Source organism: Oncorhynchus keta, chromosome 27 (genome assembly GCF_023373465.1).
Source record: "Oncorhynchus keta strain PuntledgeMale-10-30-2019 chromosome 27, Oket_V2, whole genome shotgun sequence".
Classification (NCBI taxonomy): domain Eukaryota; kingdom Metazoa; phylum Chordata; class Actinopteri; order Salmoniformes; family Salmonidae; genus Oncorhynchus; species Oncorhynchus keta.
Window position 1 is genome coordinate 28,497,579 of NC_068447.1, and position 16,305 is coordinate 28,513,883.

The 16,305-nt window shown below is 42.2% G+C and overlaps 2 protein-coding genes across 5 annotated transcripts in view; one reads left to right on the forward strand and one right to left on the reverse strand.

Annotated features, from left to right (window-relative positions):
• LOC118359715 (oxysterol-binding protein-related protein 2-like) overlaps positions 1-12,944 on the reverse strand; it is a 39,312-nt gene extending 26,368 nt beyond the window's left edge. For 2 of the 4 annotated variants that reach the window (XM_035738362.2, XM_035738353.2), the window contains exon 1: positions 12,785-12,944. The gene's annotated coding sequence lies outside the window, so the exon portion shown is untranslated. The remainder of the gene's footprint in view (positions 1-12,784) is intronic. The other 2 variants (XM_035738356.2, XM_035738357.2) reach the window with 1 other exon arrangement.
• The window catches only part of LOC118359714 (protein SOGA1-like), a 90,537-nt gene continuing 85,643 nt past the window's right edge, over positions 11,412-16,305 (forward strand). Inside the window, exon 1 of the mRNA XM_052482084.1 lies at positions 11,412-11,581. Coding sequence (XP_052338044.1) covers positions 11,579-11,581 — 3 coding nt within the window. The 5' untranslated portion in view covers positions 11,412-11,578. The remainder of the gene's footprint in view (positions 11,582-16,305) is intronic.

Consider the following 16,305-nt stretch of genomic DNA (forward strand, 5'->3'; position numbering starts at 1 on the left):
GCGTGAGCGTAAAAAACAAAAAAGGGGAAAAAAATGCACGGAAACACTATTGTTATTAAGCACATGGTGGCAACGTTCCAGTCCAACATAACATTTTAACAGTTCCAAAACTAATGAAAACAATTATATTATGCATAATGTATGTAATACAACCGTTTAAATGTTTCTATTTTATGCAATGGTGAATCACAAAATGGGATTAGGGATCCAGGTAATGACAAAGAACAGACCCATTCACAGATCTATTGATGTAGCCTAACCAGCATACCTAATACAATCTATGGTCAGATCAGTACAAGGACTTAAGAACCCCAAGCCATCACTAATTTGATAGATCCAGTCATATGACTGACCAAGATCACCAGCGGTAGTAGGGCTGGGTGATATGGCCAAAATATCATATCCCCACATGTGACATTGTTGGGCGGTATGACAGTATTTGTCTTTGAATAATATAAGTTTGAAATATTTTTTATGATACTTTATGACCCTAGGGTGACAACACATACAAGTGATTTTAAAAATGGGGCTCTCTCTATTCTGATGTTTTTTATTGTTCAATCCAACTGCAAACAATAATGATTTTCAGCATTTTAATTCATTTCTGCATTTCCTGCACTTTTCTCATCATTTACACACAGTGCCATGCAGGGCTGCATGATACGGGGAAAAACATCTTGGCCTTGTTAAATTGGGGAAACCTTTGGAATCAAAATATACAACGTAACATGTAAAGTGTTGGTCCCATGTTTCATGAGCTGAAATAAAAAGATTGCAGAAATGTTCCATACCTACAAAAAGCTTATTTCTCTAAAATGTTGTGCACAATATGAGTTTATATCCCTGTTAGTGAGCATTTCTCCATTGATAATCCATCCCACTGACAGGAGTGCATATCAAGAAGCTGATTAAACAGCATGATCATTACACAGGTGCACCTTGTGCTGGGGACAATAAAAGGCCACTCAAAAATATGTAGTGTCACAACAGAATGCCACAGATATCTCAAGTTGAGGGACTAAACAATTGGCATGCTGACTGCCGGAATGCCGACCAGAGTTGTTGCAGCGAATTCAATCATAATTTCTCTAGCATAAGCCGCTTCCAACGTAATTTTAGAGAATTTGGCATTACTTCCAACCGGCCTCACAAATGCAGACCATGTAATAACCATGCGCAAATTTCTGCACAAACTGTCAGAAACCGTCTCAGGGAGGCAGGCTCATCTGCGTGTTCGTCGTCCTCACCGGGGTCTTGACCTGACTAGAGTTCGGGGTTGCAACCAACTTGAGTGGGCAAATGCAGTGGAGAAGTGTGCTCTTTACGGATTAATCCCGGTTTAACTGTACCAGGCAGATGGCAGACAGAGTGTATAGCGTCGTGTGGGCGAGCGGTTTGCTGATGTAAATGTTGTGAACAGAGTGCTCCATTTTTGGCAGTGGGTTATTGTATTAGCAGGCATAAGCTACGGACAATGAACACAATTGCATTTTATTGATGGCAATTTGAATACACAGAGATACCATGACGAGACCTTAAGGCCCGTTGCCATGCATCTGCTGCCATCACCTCATGTTTCAGCATGATGATGCACGGCCCCATGGAAGCAAAGGATCTGTACACAATTCCAGGAAGACGAAAATATCCCACTTCTTCCATGGCCTGCATACTCACCAGACATGTCACCCATTGAACATGTTTGGGATGCTCTGGATTAGAGGTCGACCAATTAATCGGACTGGCCGATTAATTAGGGCCGATTTCAAGTTCGGTATTTTTGGACACCGAGATTTGGCCCATTTTTCAAATTTTTTTTTTACACCTTTATTTAATCTTTATTTAACTAGGCAAGTCAGTTAACACATTCTTAATTTCAATGACGGCCTAGGAACGGTGGGTTAATTTCCTCGTTCAGGGGTAGAACAACAGATTTGTACCTTGTCAGCTCGGGGGATTCAATCTCTTACAGTTAACTAGTCCAGCGCTCTAACCACCTGATTACATTGCACTCCACGAGGAGACTGCCTGTTACGCGAATGCAGTAAGCAAAGGTAAATTGCTAGTTAGCATTAAAGTTATCTTATAAAAAACAATAAATCATAATCATTAGTTAACTACACATGGTTGATGATATTACTATTTTATCTAGCGTGTCCTGCATTGCATATAATCGATGCGGTGCGTATCGTTGCTCCAATGTGTACCTAATCATAAACATCAATGCCTTTCTTAAAATCAATACACAGAAGTATATATTTTTAAACCTGCATATTTAGTTAAGAAATCTAGGTTAGCATAAATGCGATACTAACCAGGTGAAATTGTGTCACTTCTCTTGCGCTCATTGCACGCAGAGTCAGTGTATATGCAACAGTTTGGGCCGCCTAATTTGCCAGAGTTTTACGTAATTATGACATAACATTGAAGGTTATGCAATGTAACAGGAATATTTAGACTTATGGATGCCACCCGTTAGAACGGTTCCGTATTTCACTGAAAGAATAAACGTCTTGTTTTCGAGATGATAGTTTCCGGGTTCGGCCATATTAATGACCTAAGGCTCGTATTTCTGTGTGTCTGACTGAGCGGTGGTAGGCACCAGCAGGCTTGTAAGCATTCATTCAAACAACACTTTCATGCGTTTGCCAGCAGCTGTTTATGACTTCAACTCCCGAGATTAGGCTCGTGTAACCAATGTGAAATGGCTAGCTAGTTAGCGGCGTGCGCGCTAATAGCGTTTCAAACGTCACTCGCTCTGATACTTGGAGTGTTTGTTCCCCTTGCTCTGCATGGGTAACGCTGCTTCGAGGTTGGCTGTTGTCAATATGTTCCTGGTTCAAGCCCAGGTAGGAGCGAGGAGGGGGATGGAAGCTATACTGTTACACTGGCAATACTAAAGTGCCTATAGGAACATCCAATAGTCAAAGGTTGGGCACTGATGTTGGGCGATTAGGCCTGGCTCACAGAATCGTTCCAATTCATCCAAAAGGTGTTCGATGGAGTTGAAGTCAGGGCTCTTTGCAGGCCAGTCAAGTTCTTCCACACCATTCTCAAAACATTTCTGTTTGGACCTCACTTTGTGCACGGGGGCATTGCCATGCTGAAACAGGAAAGGGCCTTCCTCAAACTGCTGCCACAAAGTTGGAAGCACAGAATCATCTAAAATGTAATTGTATACTGTAGCGTTAATATTTCCCTTCAATGGAACTAAAGGGCCTAGCCAAAACCATGAAAAACAGCCCCAGACCATTATTCCTCCTTTACCAGACTTTACAGTTGGCACTATGCATTGAGGCAGTTAGCGTTCTCCTGATATCCGCCAAAACCAGATTTGTCCGTCAGACTGCCAGATGGGGAAGCATGATTCATCACTCCAGAGAAAGTGTTTCCACTGCTCTAGAGTCCAACGGTGGCAAGCTTCACACCACTCCAGCCGACACTTGGCATTGCGCATGGTGATCTTAGGCGTGTGTATGGCTTCTCGGCCATGGATACCGAAACTATACCACGGCAAAGTTCAGGTTTGGTGACTCTTTTGGTAGCAGTATGGAACCCTTCCATTACTTCAACGCACACTCCAAACCGTTCAATAGTTAGGCCATCCATATTACCGGAGCTTATATTCTACCTATTTCTATGGCGGATTCTTGGCTGCAATTTAGATAATGCACTGAGTATACGAAACATTAGCAACATGAAGCTACCATGGACATAATGGCGCCGGAGGAGATGGCCTCCGTTTTACGGTCTCCTAACCAATTGTGCCATTGTGTTTTTCCCCCGCAATATTTGTAAATGATTTTGTACATAATGTTTCTGCAACTGTATCTTACAGCAGAAAACAGCTTCTAGATATCAGGACAGCGATCACTCACCTCGGATTAGACAAAGAGCTTCTATATATCAGGACAGCGATCACTCACCTCGGATTAGACAAAGAGCTTCTAGATATCAGGACAGCGATCACTCACCTCGGATTAGACAAAGAGCTTCTAGATATCAGGACAGCGATCACTCACCTCGTATTAGACAAAGAGCTTCTAGATATCAGGACAGCGATCACTCACCTCGTATTAGACAAAGAGCTTCTAGATATCAGGACAGCGATCACTCACCTCGTATTAGACAAAGAGCTTCTAGATATCAGGACAGCGATCACTCACCTCGTATTAGACAAAGAGCTTCTAGATATCAGGACAGCGATCACTCACCTCGTATTAGACAAAGAGCTTCTAGATATCAGGACAGCGATCACTCACCTCGTATTAGACAAAGAGCTTCTAGATATCAGGACAGCGATCACTCACCTCGTATTAGACAAAGAGCTTCTAGATATCACTCATTAGACAAAGAGCTTCTAGATATCAGGACAGCGATCACTCACCTCGTACCTCGGATTAGACAAAGAGCTTCTAGATATCAGGACAGCGATCACTCACCTCGGATTAGACAAAGAGCTTCTAGATATCAGGACAGCGATCACTCACCTCGGATTAGACAAAGAGCTTCTAGATATCAGGACAGCGATCACTCACCTCGGATTAGACAAAGAGCTTCTAGATATCAGGACAGCGATCACTCACCTCGGATTAGACAAAGAGCTTCTAGATATCAGGACAGCGATCACTCACCTCGGATTAGACAAAGAGCTTCTAGATATCAGGACAGCGATCACTCACCTCGGATTAGACAAAGAGCTTCTAGATATCAGGACAGCGATCACTCACCTCGGATTAGACAAAGAGCTTCTAGATATCAGGACAGCGATCACTCACCTCGGATTAGACAAAGAGCTTCTAGATATCAGGACAGCGATCACTCACCTCGGATTAGACAAAGATTAGATATCAGGACAAAGAGCTTCTAGATATCAGGACAGCGATCACTCACCTCGGATTAGACAAAGAGCTTCTAGATATCAGGACAGCGATCACTCACCTCGGATTAGACAAAGAGCTTCTAGATATCAGGACAGCGATCACTCACCTCGGATTAGACAAAGAGCTTCTAGATATCAGGACAGCGATCACTCACCTCGGATTAGACAAAGAGCTTCTAGATATCAGGACAGCGATCACTCACCTCGGATTAGACAAAGAGCTTCTAGATATCAGGACAGCGATCACTCACCTCGGATTAGACAAAGAGCTTCTAGATATCAGGACAGCGATCACTCACCTCGGATTAGACAAAGAGCTTCTAGATATCAGGACAGCGATCACTCACCTCGGATTAGACAAAGAGCTTCTAGATATCAGGACAGCGATCACTCACCTCGGATTAGACAAAGAGCTTCTAGATATCAGGACAGCGATCACTCACCTCGGATTAGACAAAGATTTTTTCAACAACAGCAAGCAGGACTCACACGATATTCTCCAAACACCCCACAGGAAAGACATCCCAATTATTTGCAAAAGGAAGCGACGCAGAGGAAGAAGAGCCGGATACCTCGTCCGGACCTGCAGAAGGCAACTAGGAAAGCTGCCGTTACCGTCAATATTACTCGCCAACGTGCAGTCATTGGACAATAAACTAGCCGAGGTATGATCATAGCAACGGGACATCAAAAACTGTAATATCCTATGTTTCACAGAAACATGGCTGAATGAAGACATGGATAATCAGCTAGAGGGATACACGCTGCACCGGCAGGATAGCACAGAACACTCTGGTAAGAGGGGGGAGGGGTCTGTGCATATTTGTAAACAACAGCTGGTGCACAAAATCTAAGGATGTCTCTAGATTTTGCTCGCCTGAAGTAGAGTATATTATGATAAATTGCAGGCCACACTACTTGCCTAGAGAGTTGTCAGCTATACTTTTCGTGGCTGTTTATTTACCACCACAGACAGATGCCGGCACTAAGACCTCACTCAGCCAGCTGTATAAGGAAATAAGCAAACAGGAAACCACTCACCCAGAGGCGGTGCTCCTAGTGGCCGGAGACTTTAATGCAGGGAAACTTAAATCAGTTTGACTAAATCTCTATCAACATGTTAAATGTGCAACCAGAGGGAGAAAAACAATTCTAGATCACCTGTACTCCACACACAGAGATGGGTACAAAGTTCTCCCTCGCCCTCCATTTGGTAAATTCGACCACAACTCTATCCTCCTGATTCCTGCTTACAAGCAAGGAAGCACCAGTGACTCTATTTAAAAAATGGTCAGATGAAGCAGATGGTAAACTACAGGACTGTTTTGCTATCACAGACTGGAAAGTATTCCGGGATTCTTCCGATGACATTGAGGAGTACACCACATCAGTCACTGGCTTTATCAATAAGTGCATTGAGGACATCGTCCCCACAGTGACTGTGTTTACATACCCCAACCAGAAGCCATAGATTACAGGCAACATTCGCACTGAGCTAAAGGTGCGGGACTAACCCGGAAGCTTACAAGAAATCCCGCTATGCCCTGCGACGAACCATCAAACAGGCAAAGCGTCAATACAGGGCTAAGATTGAATCATACTACACCGGCTCCGACGCTCGTCGGATGTGGCAGGGTTTGCAAGCTATTACAGACTACAAAGGGAAGCACAGCCGCGAGCTGCCCAGTGACACGAGCCTACCAGACAGCTAAATCACTTCTATGCAGACCCGTGGCACTCTCGTCTGTAGCCATGAAGTGCTTTAAAAGGCTGGTAATGGCTCACATCAACACCATTATCCCAGGAACCCTAGACCCACTCCAATTTGCATACCTCCCAAACAGATCCACAGATTATGTACTCTCTATTGCACTCCACACTGCCCTTTCCCACCTGGACAAAAGGAACACCTATGTGAGAATCCTGTTCATTGACTACAGCTCAGCATTCAACACCATAGTACCCTCAAAACTCATCACTAAGCGAAGGAACCTGTCCGGGTAAGCGAATGATTACCCGGACTATTTGCATTGTGTGCCCCCCCCCCCAACCCCTCTTTTACGCTGCTGCTTCTCTCCATTTATCTTAAATGCAGTCACTTTAACTATACATTCATGTACATAATACCTCAATTGGCCCAACCATCTGCATTGTGTCCCACCATCCGCCAGCCCCTCTTTTTACTCTACTGCTACTCTCGGTTCATCATATATGCAAAGTCACTTTAACCATACCTACATGTACATACTACCTCAATAAGCCTGACTAACCGGTGTCTGTCTATAGCCTTGCTACTCTTATTTTCAAATGTATTTTTACTGTTGTTTTATTTCTTTACTTACCCACACACACACTTTTTTTCTGTAAGGTCTACTTGTATTGGGCGCACGTGACAAATAAACTTTGATTTGAAATAACAGAGAGAACTATGAATATAGGTATATGATCATGTCTGTATGCATTAGAGGTCGACCGATTATGATTTTTCAATGCCGATACAGATTATTGGAGGACCAAAAAAGCCGATACCGATTAAAAAAACTACAACAATACTGAATTAACACTTATTTTAACTTAATATAATACATCAATAAAATAAATTTAGCCTCAAGTAGATCATGAAACATGTTCAATTTGGTTTAAATAATGCAAAAAAGTGTTGGAGAAGAACATAAAAGTGCAATATGTGCTATGTTAGAAAGCTAACGTTTCAGTTCCTTGCTCAGAACATGAGAACATATGAAAGCTGGTGGTTCCTTTTAACATGAGTCTTCAATATTCCCAGGTAAGAAGTTTTAGGTTGTAGTTATTATAGGACTATTTCCCTCTATACCATTTGTATTTCATTAACCTTTGACTATTAGATGTTCTTATAGGCACTTTAGTATTGCCAGTGTAACAGTATAGCCTCCGTCCCTCTCCTCGCTCCTCCCTGGGCTCGAACCAGCAACACAACGACAACAGCCACCACATCGAAGCAGCATTACCCATGCAGAGCAAGGGGAACAACCACTCCAAGGCTCAGAGCGAGTGAAGTTTGAAACGCAATTAGCACGAGCTAACTAGCCAGCTATTTCACTTCGGTCACACGAGCCTCATCCCGGGTGTTGATAGGTTTGAAGTCATAAACAGCGCAATGCTTGATGCACAACGAAGAGCTGCTGGCAAAACGCACGAAAGTGCTGTTTGAATGAATGTTTACACGCCTGCTTCTGCCTACCACCGCTCAGTCAGATTATATGCAACACAGGACACGCTAGATATTAGCTAGTAATATCATCAACCATGTGTAGTTAACTAGTGATTATGATTGATTGTTTTCATAAGATAAGTTTAATGCTAGCTAGCAACTTACCTTGGCTTACTGCATTTGCGTAACAGGCAGTCTCTCCTTGTGGAGTGCAACGAGAGAGGCAGGTCGTTATTGCGCTGGACTAGTTAACTGTAAGGTTGCAAGATTGGATCCCCCGAGCTGACATGGTGAAAATATGTCTTTCTGCCCCTGAACGAGGCAGTTAACCCACCTTTCCTAGGCCGTCATTGAAAATAAGAATGTGTTCTTAACTGACGTGCCTAGTTAAATAAAGATTAAATAAAAGGTGTAAAAAAAGTATATAAAAATATATATATTTTTTTTTAATCGGCACCCAAAAATACTGATTTCCGATTGTAATAAACTTGAAATCGGCCCTAATTAATCGGCCATTCCGATTAATCGGTCGACCTCTAGTATGCATATCCAAATATTAATGACTTCTGAAATCCGACACGGTTTCACTGGAATTATCAACTCTCAACAGCTCATATAGGCATGGTTAAGCTGACATTCATCTCAACAGGTAGGCTAGTACAGTATGGCTGTCTTACCTGAAATGGTGCTCACATAACTTTCATTAGCTGGCTTTGGTTAGCATCCTAGCTAGTTACACGGGCATCTGTCAGTCAATGCACTATTTGTTGTTATTTCTCTGCTACACTTGGAAATCACCACAATGTTTCCACCCTGAATATGTATTTATTAGCAGCCTGTGTCAGTTTGAGGTGGAATCTAAATGAGAATTTCTGGTCTACGACAGGAATTACTCGAAATCGGCGCGGCAACTTCCTCTGAGGTGGGCCTTTAATATCAATAACTCAAAACGATCATTTTTAATTCAGCTTATTTTAAGACATTGAACTCTGGTACTTATAATGATAAGTTGTAGCTCAATGACCAATCACAGCCCTACTTTAGGATTGCACATTCAGGAAATCACCAGCAGAGGGAGCTGCCTTGGAATCCATTTACCATTACACTGTGTTGGTGGTGTCATAACGTTTATCAGAACATCAAAATTAGCAGAGCCCACTCTGGAAATTGTATGCACTTAGAGTATTTAGTTCCAAACATTGTCTTAAAATGTACTAAATCTAAAAGAGTAGTTGTGATATTCCTATTTTGAATACATTTGTCAAAATGTGTATTTCAGCATATAGACATACTCCATATTTTGGAGTTTAATGACAAAGATGTCTGTATCATGTATGGTTCACGGATCATAAGGTCTAGGGCTAAAAAGGCCCTAAAATGGACACTTTCATTATTTTCTAAAAACATTTTGTAAAAAGCATGTCAAACATCCTTCCTCCCAATGAAGTTATGTGAGATTGCCAGAAGAATCAGATACAAAAAAATCCTTTCCGCACCAGCTGGCATGAATCGCCCATTACATACCCTAAACCTGTCCAACATGTTAGTAACAATGCCTTTGAAACATATACTCAAAACGCAGAAAGTGGTCTACTCTGTTTAGAATGATGGTTCACTTCTACCATCACAGCCTCAAATTGGAATTGAAACAGCCATCACAAGGCCCCTGGTAAAAAGACTAAAATAAGAAAGCAGTCTATCAATAGGCTAGACTAGGCATAATGACTGAAATCAAGAGAAAGGTTTAAAAGCCAGGCCTTCGTCACAAATCTCTGAATAAAATGCCAATGACAGCTGTAGTGGTGGAAAGGTTAGTGTGAATGTCTACAAAAATGAATCTACATGGTGATGATTGGGAATGGGAGTGACTTATAGTGTAAGCGATGAGTCAAACTTGGAAAAGGACAACTGGTAGAAAAGTAAATCATATTGAGACAGGATAGAAAAAACAGTTAATAAAGCTGATCGTGGACTTCAGGAAACAGCAGAGGGAACACCCACCTATCCACAAACGGGGCCACAGTGGAGAAGTGAAAAGCTTCAAGTTCCTCGGCGTACACATCACTGACAAACTGAAGTGGTACACCCACACAGACAGTGTGGTGAAGAAGGCGCAACAGTGCCTCTTCAACCGCAAGAGGCAGAAGAAAGTTGGCTTGGAACCTAAAATCCTCAGACTTTTACAGATGCAAAATTGAGGGCATTCTGTGGGCTGTATCACCGCCTGGTACAGCAACTGCACCCCCCGAACCACAGGGCTCTTCAGAGGGTGGTGCGGTCTGTCCAACGCATTACCGGTGGGCAAACTACCTGCCCTCCAGGACCACTGCAGCACCCGATGTCACAGGAAGGACATAAAGATCATCAAGGACAACAACCACCCGAGCCACTGCCTGTTCACCCCGCTATCATCCAGAAGACGAGGTCAGTACAGGTGCATCAAAGCTGGGACTGAGAGACTGAAAAACAGCTTCGATCACAAGGCTATCAGACTGTTAAAACAGCCATCACTAGCCCCTTAGAGGCTGCTAATCTATATACAGACTTAATAATTGGCGCACTAATCACCTCAATAATGTTTACATATTTTGCACTACTCATCTCATATGTATTTACTGTATTCCATTCTACTGTATTTTAGTCTACGCCGCTCCGACATTGCTCGTCCAAATATTTATATATTCTTAATCCCCTTCCTTTACTTTCAATTTGTGTGTATTGCTGTGAAATGGTTAGATATTACTTTTAGTTTAGTTCATTAATTCGACCATTTTTAAAAACAAGCACACAAAACGTAAGTCATACATGCACATTAATAAAATCATTGAGGATTACACACAATAAAGTCTGGTACTTATTTCCATTGTTGTACTCTTACTTGTTAGATATTACTGCACTGTTGGAGCTAGAAACACAAGCCTTTCACTACACCCACAATAACATCTGATAAACATGTGTATGTGACCAATAAAAATGTATTTGATTAAAGGTAGGTGCTAATAGTCGGGTACAGGGCCATGGGTTTACATTGCTCCGGGTGTAGGACATTCTAGGAAATGTGGGGCTTTATCTGCTACTCTGTGAATCGAACTGTAACTGACAAAAGAAAACCACCAACACACGTCACGCCTGTGACAACATTGACAATGTATAAAAGACAAACATTGAGGAAGTTGCTACGTTTCGGCCTGGTGTCCCTCAGGGAAGCCTTGAGGAATGTAACCTTAAAACCTTTAGACACTGATAATGAGGCAACCAATGGCAGGGCAAGACACTGCTGCAGGTGTCTGCAGATACACACCCACTTAGCATGAGCTAGAGAGTGAGTCAGCACAATGCAGCGTCACCTGAAACCTGGGAGAACAGTCACACACACTACTACCTAGGAGGATCCTGCCCCCAAAACTTCTCCTGCATCCTCCCTGGAACTCAAAAACATCAAGAGGAGCGATGTGCTTTAAACTGTATACCTGAAGCACCAACCATGTCAGACTTTTCCATACTCCTCAATGGTAATGACTAACCTCCAGGCATAAACCTAATTTGTCATGTTGAGTGCTGACACAGCTAAGGCCTCTGAGGATTGTGTAAGTATGAGAGATGCGTGGGTTGAAATGGATGCTGCTAATTGATTGGGCAATTACAGAAAGTCACCATACACAGGCTATTCCCATGGGGATTTATCTGTTAACAAAGTTGAATCTTTACTCTAATTGTGCATCATGTAAATGGGATTCACACTACATCTGTACGATTCACCATTTCTTGATTTCTGTCAAGATGCTGGTACTTCAAATAACATGAAGCTGCCTAGTGTCACAGTGGCCCATTTCCAGCACAGACAGAGGTTAACAGCGGCCAGAACATCTTCTAACATTAGCTGATGGAGCAGATAGCTCTCTGCATCTTGAAAGATACAGCCTTGACACAGACAGACATACCATTTATCTCGGTACATTGGCTCGTTGTGTTTTTTTTTTTTTACTTCAGTTTATTTGGTAAATATTGTATTAACTTTTTCTTGACCTGCATTGTTGGTTAAGTGCTTGTAAGTATTTCACGGTAAGGTCCTACACCTGTTGTATTCGGTGCATGTGACATCAAATTTGATCCCCACCTTTAGTGCGACAGGTAGCCTAGCGGTTAAGAACGTTCGGCCAGTAACAAAAACGTTGCTGTTTCGAATCTACGGTTTTGTCTATGTACCCTTGATCAAGGCCCTAATTTCTCCTGTAATGTAAGTCGCTCTGGATAGTGTCTGTTAAATTATGCCCATGTATTGCATTCACTGAACAAGTCTCTGTCGGTAGTAGCCAGGGATGGCAGTGAAAGTAAATGCATTTTATAGCTCAAAGCTAGATTGGCTTGCTAACTAGGCATGGGACTAGATATAGTAGGAAATTAAAAGGAGACATTGGCTACGTTAGCTATGTTACAGTAACTAGCTAGTAAGTGTTAACGTTATAAAATCTATTGGCTGGCTAGGGAGCTAACATTACATCAACGCGACACCAACCTTTATAACACTGAATTTACTTGGAAGTGATGTCTTGCTTCAGCTAGAAAGTTAGCTAGCTGGTCCCGAGAGCTCGTCGAGAAAAGCTTGTTAGCTAGCATCAAAACAAAGATTAAGCACAAGTTTGCGCTTCTTCACATTTCATTCCATGCACAAAACTCAGAGAACTGTCACATATAGTGTTAAATAATTACTGTACCTGAAGATTTGGGACACCTGGTGACGCTTGACTTAATTTGACAGGGTGACCAAACGCTCTGTGTGAATTGACACAGAAGCGGAAATGCTTGACCACAGGGGCGGTCTCATGACAAGCCAACCGGCCAATCGGGCATCCGTGAATGGACCGCCTGATCCACACAAACACATGCTGACAGGCAGGAAGAAGAACAGAGTGTACTACTACTGTAAATAACATTACACACTGTACTCAGTATTCGGATACAAAAACGTGTTTTATCCAGGGATAAGGTGTATGGCAAAATATCGAATTACTATCAAAGTGATATGTGACCCAACAATCCATTTCCAGAACACAGAGGAAATCATTAATGATTATGGAAAATACTTGGTCGATTTTCTTACCACACCACCTTGTTGTTTTTCATTTTGATCATTTATATCTGAAATCTCCTAATCACTTGGCATTACTACACAACATCAACAGCCAACACATTCTGTCTGCTCTCATGGACACTGCCAAAGTCAGGTGCACAAGCATGTCTGCATGAAGGCTCAGTGAATGGTAATTGTTGGTTGTATTGAAGTTGATAATGCTTTACTGATAATGCTGGTGATGATGAGAGAAAACCATGGGACTGTAGTAGAGACACCTCCTATACAAATATGTCAAACTGTGTTCTAAAGTGAATGATATCACATGTACAGACAATTGTAGACACATTAGGCAATCAAATACAGCAACTGACAGGGAGAGTATTTTTCAATCCCAGTCTACCTACTTCCAGCATGTCTTGCACCAAAGATAAAGCTGGGAGGGATGGGAGTGGATCTATAGCAGTAATCAGGAGGCAGTGCATTATATAACGAGGGATACGTTTGGTTGCCATGTATTATTCTGCGCATCGATAAGGGAGGCAGCAGTGACTGATACACCCACCTGCTTAGATCATCATAAAGCAATGACTACTGGCTGCTGCCATGACCTGCAGTGACCCTGTCACAAATATGCACTCACTGTGTGTGTGTGTGTGTGTGTGTGTGTGTGTGTGTGTGTGTGTGTGTGTGTGTGTGTGTGTGTGTGTGTGTGTGTGTGTGTGTGTGTGTGTTTGTTTCAGATAAGAGAGAGACACGAGAGGAGGAGGGAGAGAGAGCATAACAATCAACTTCGATCATTCGCTGAGAGCAGATGAGATGTTGGGTTGATCAGACAGGATCTTGGCCAACGTGCGTTGCATAAGTCTGATGATTTGATGAGTGAGGGAGTTGTTTTCTCCATTCAAGCACTGCCCAGTTCTGGGCTCTTCAATAAAACACAGACCTGTTTGTCTACTCACACCCCCCTGAAAACAGGGAGAATGTACAGAGAGAGTGGATAATTATGCCCATTGTTGAAGGGGCATCGCTCTGATGGTTCACGGCAACCCAAGGGAAGTTGTTGAGCCAGCTTCAGAGAAAGAGTTATTCATTCAGCATTATGAACGGTAATTACACAGATAACCAGGGCTGGAGAATGACACAGACTAGTTTAGTTCAAGTGCTTTAGAGAATATTTGTTTTATTTTTTATCTCTTGGCATATCACAACTATGGGTCCTAAACTATTTTATTATTTTGGAATTTAGATTGACCGAGCGTCTGCTAAATGACTTAAATGTTAAATGTAAGGCTTTGAGCGTAGGAAACATTGAAATTGATGTGTCAAATATTTTGTAATCAAATAGGCTTCTCACAAATTACTTATCACAGACTTATTTTTCAGTGAGGATATGTTGTTTACTTTAAGGAGTAGTCATGTTCATTGTTTCAGGGGGTAGTCATACGTATTGCTCCTTGCTGACGCCCTGATTTTCCCCTGCAATGTCCTTACTAGCTGTTCCTCATATCCCCACTAGATGGAGGTATAGAACTGTGAGACATTTTCTTGATCTTCCACAATCAGTTGGTCAGAAATCTATTCAGTTTTCATGATATGCTGTCTCCCTAGATTAAAATTGTTAATGAGTGAAATCTGTAACTATTTTGAGAGTTAATTGAAGGCAATCCAGATGTTGTGAGAACATTATTATTTGCCCATTTGACCAAAAGACAGCTCAAATCGAATGTATGATTTCCTGTGCATACGAAGGTCACATACTGTATTAATGTAAATATAATTTGCTGTGATTTGTGTCATCTTTTTAGTATTTATATTCCTTTGTGTCACTCACCAGGTCAACACACAACAAGCAGAGGAAAAAAATAACAAGGCCAGATGAAAGATGAGCATACAGTTATCATCATTGTTGGCATCCCAACCATCACTATGGAGACTTAGTGGCAGTGCACCGCCAGAGGGCCCCAGAAACAGTGTTCATCTAGGCCTCTGGAGGGACAACAGAGCAGTAGGGGGTCCTACTATTGATATCATTATTACAGTTATTCTGGGATGAAAGCAGAGGAAGGAAATGCTTGTTATTCATACTATAAAAAAAATCATGTTACTTTATATTCCACCAGCAGTTAAATGATGGTTTAAATCTGTCTCTGAGAATGCTGGCATACTTATGTAATAGCACTGCTAATAGATAATAGCCATTACAAGTTCTCAAAACGTATGTTGAGGATGACTGGATTATTTTGATGGTAAAGACATGCTTGGACAGCAGTTTTTCTATATGGGTAATAGTCTCCTGTACATCCAGAGAGGATGGACTTCAAATATCTCAACTGGAAGGGAAAGAAAAAGGTGTAAGATCATTAAGCACTATCTCCATGTTTAGTGAGTGTTGGTTCTCTCCCTCCCTGTTCCAGCTCTGTGAACAATAAAACGTTGGGCCCCGGTGCCGTCTGTGACTCCATGCCATATCCTGGCTCTGCCAAGGATGCAGCCATGGTAGCCCTGGCACCACAAAGTGCCTTGTTTGCACTATGCCCAACCTAGCAGATGGCATATCTTGCAGAAATGCCCATCTTCAGACAGACAGACAGACAGACAGACAGACAGACAGACAGGCAGACAGGCAGGCAGGCAGGCAGGCAGGCAGGCAGGCAGGCAGGCAGGCAGGCAGACAGGCAGGCAGACAGACAGACAGACAGACAGACAGACAGACAGACAGACAGACAGACAGACAGACAGACAGATAGATAGATAGATAGATAGATAGATAGATAGATAGATAGATAGATAGATAGATAGATAGATAGATAGATAGATAGATAGATAGATAGATAGATAGATAGTGGCTCTTCCAGTAGGATGTTTTGCAAGGCTGATAGCCTTTCATGTACTATCTCTGTGCAAATCCGCTTTGATAGGTTTTATGTAACATGGTTACATGATCCCTGGCGGAAGCTCACAGCTACTCATGACTTACTTTATGATATTATTCCATTATTGGTCTTTGAAGATTGCCATTGCAGCGTGTTAATCTATTATTAATGTGCTTTTTAGGAGCTGGGGTCCCTATCAGCCTGCATTAGACCCTGGAGAGGCTGTTAATAACCCTGTAAGGGGTTAACCAGGATCTTTGTGCTGTGTGTGTGTGTGTGTGTGTGTGTG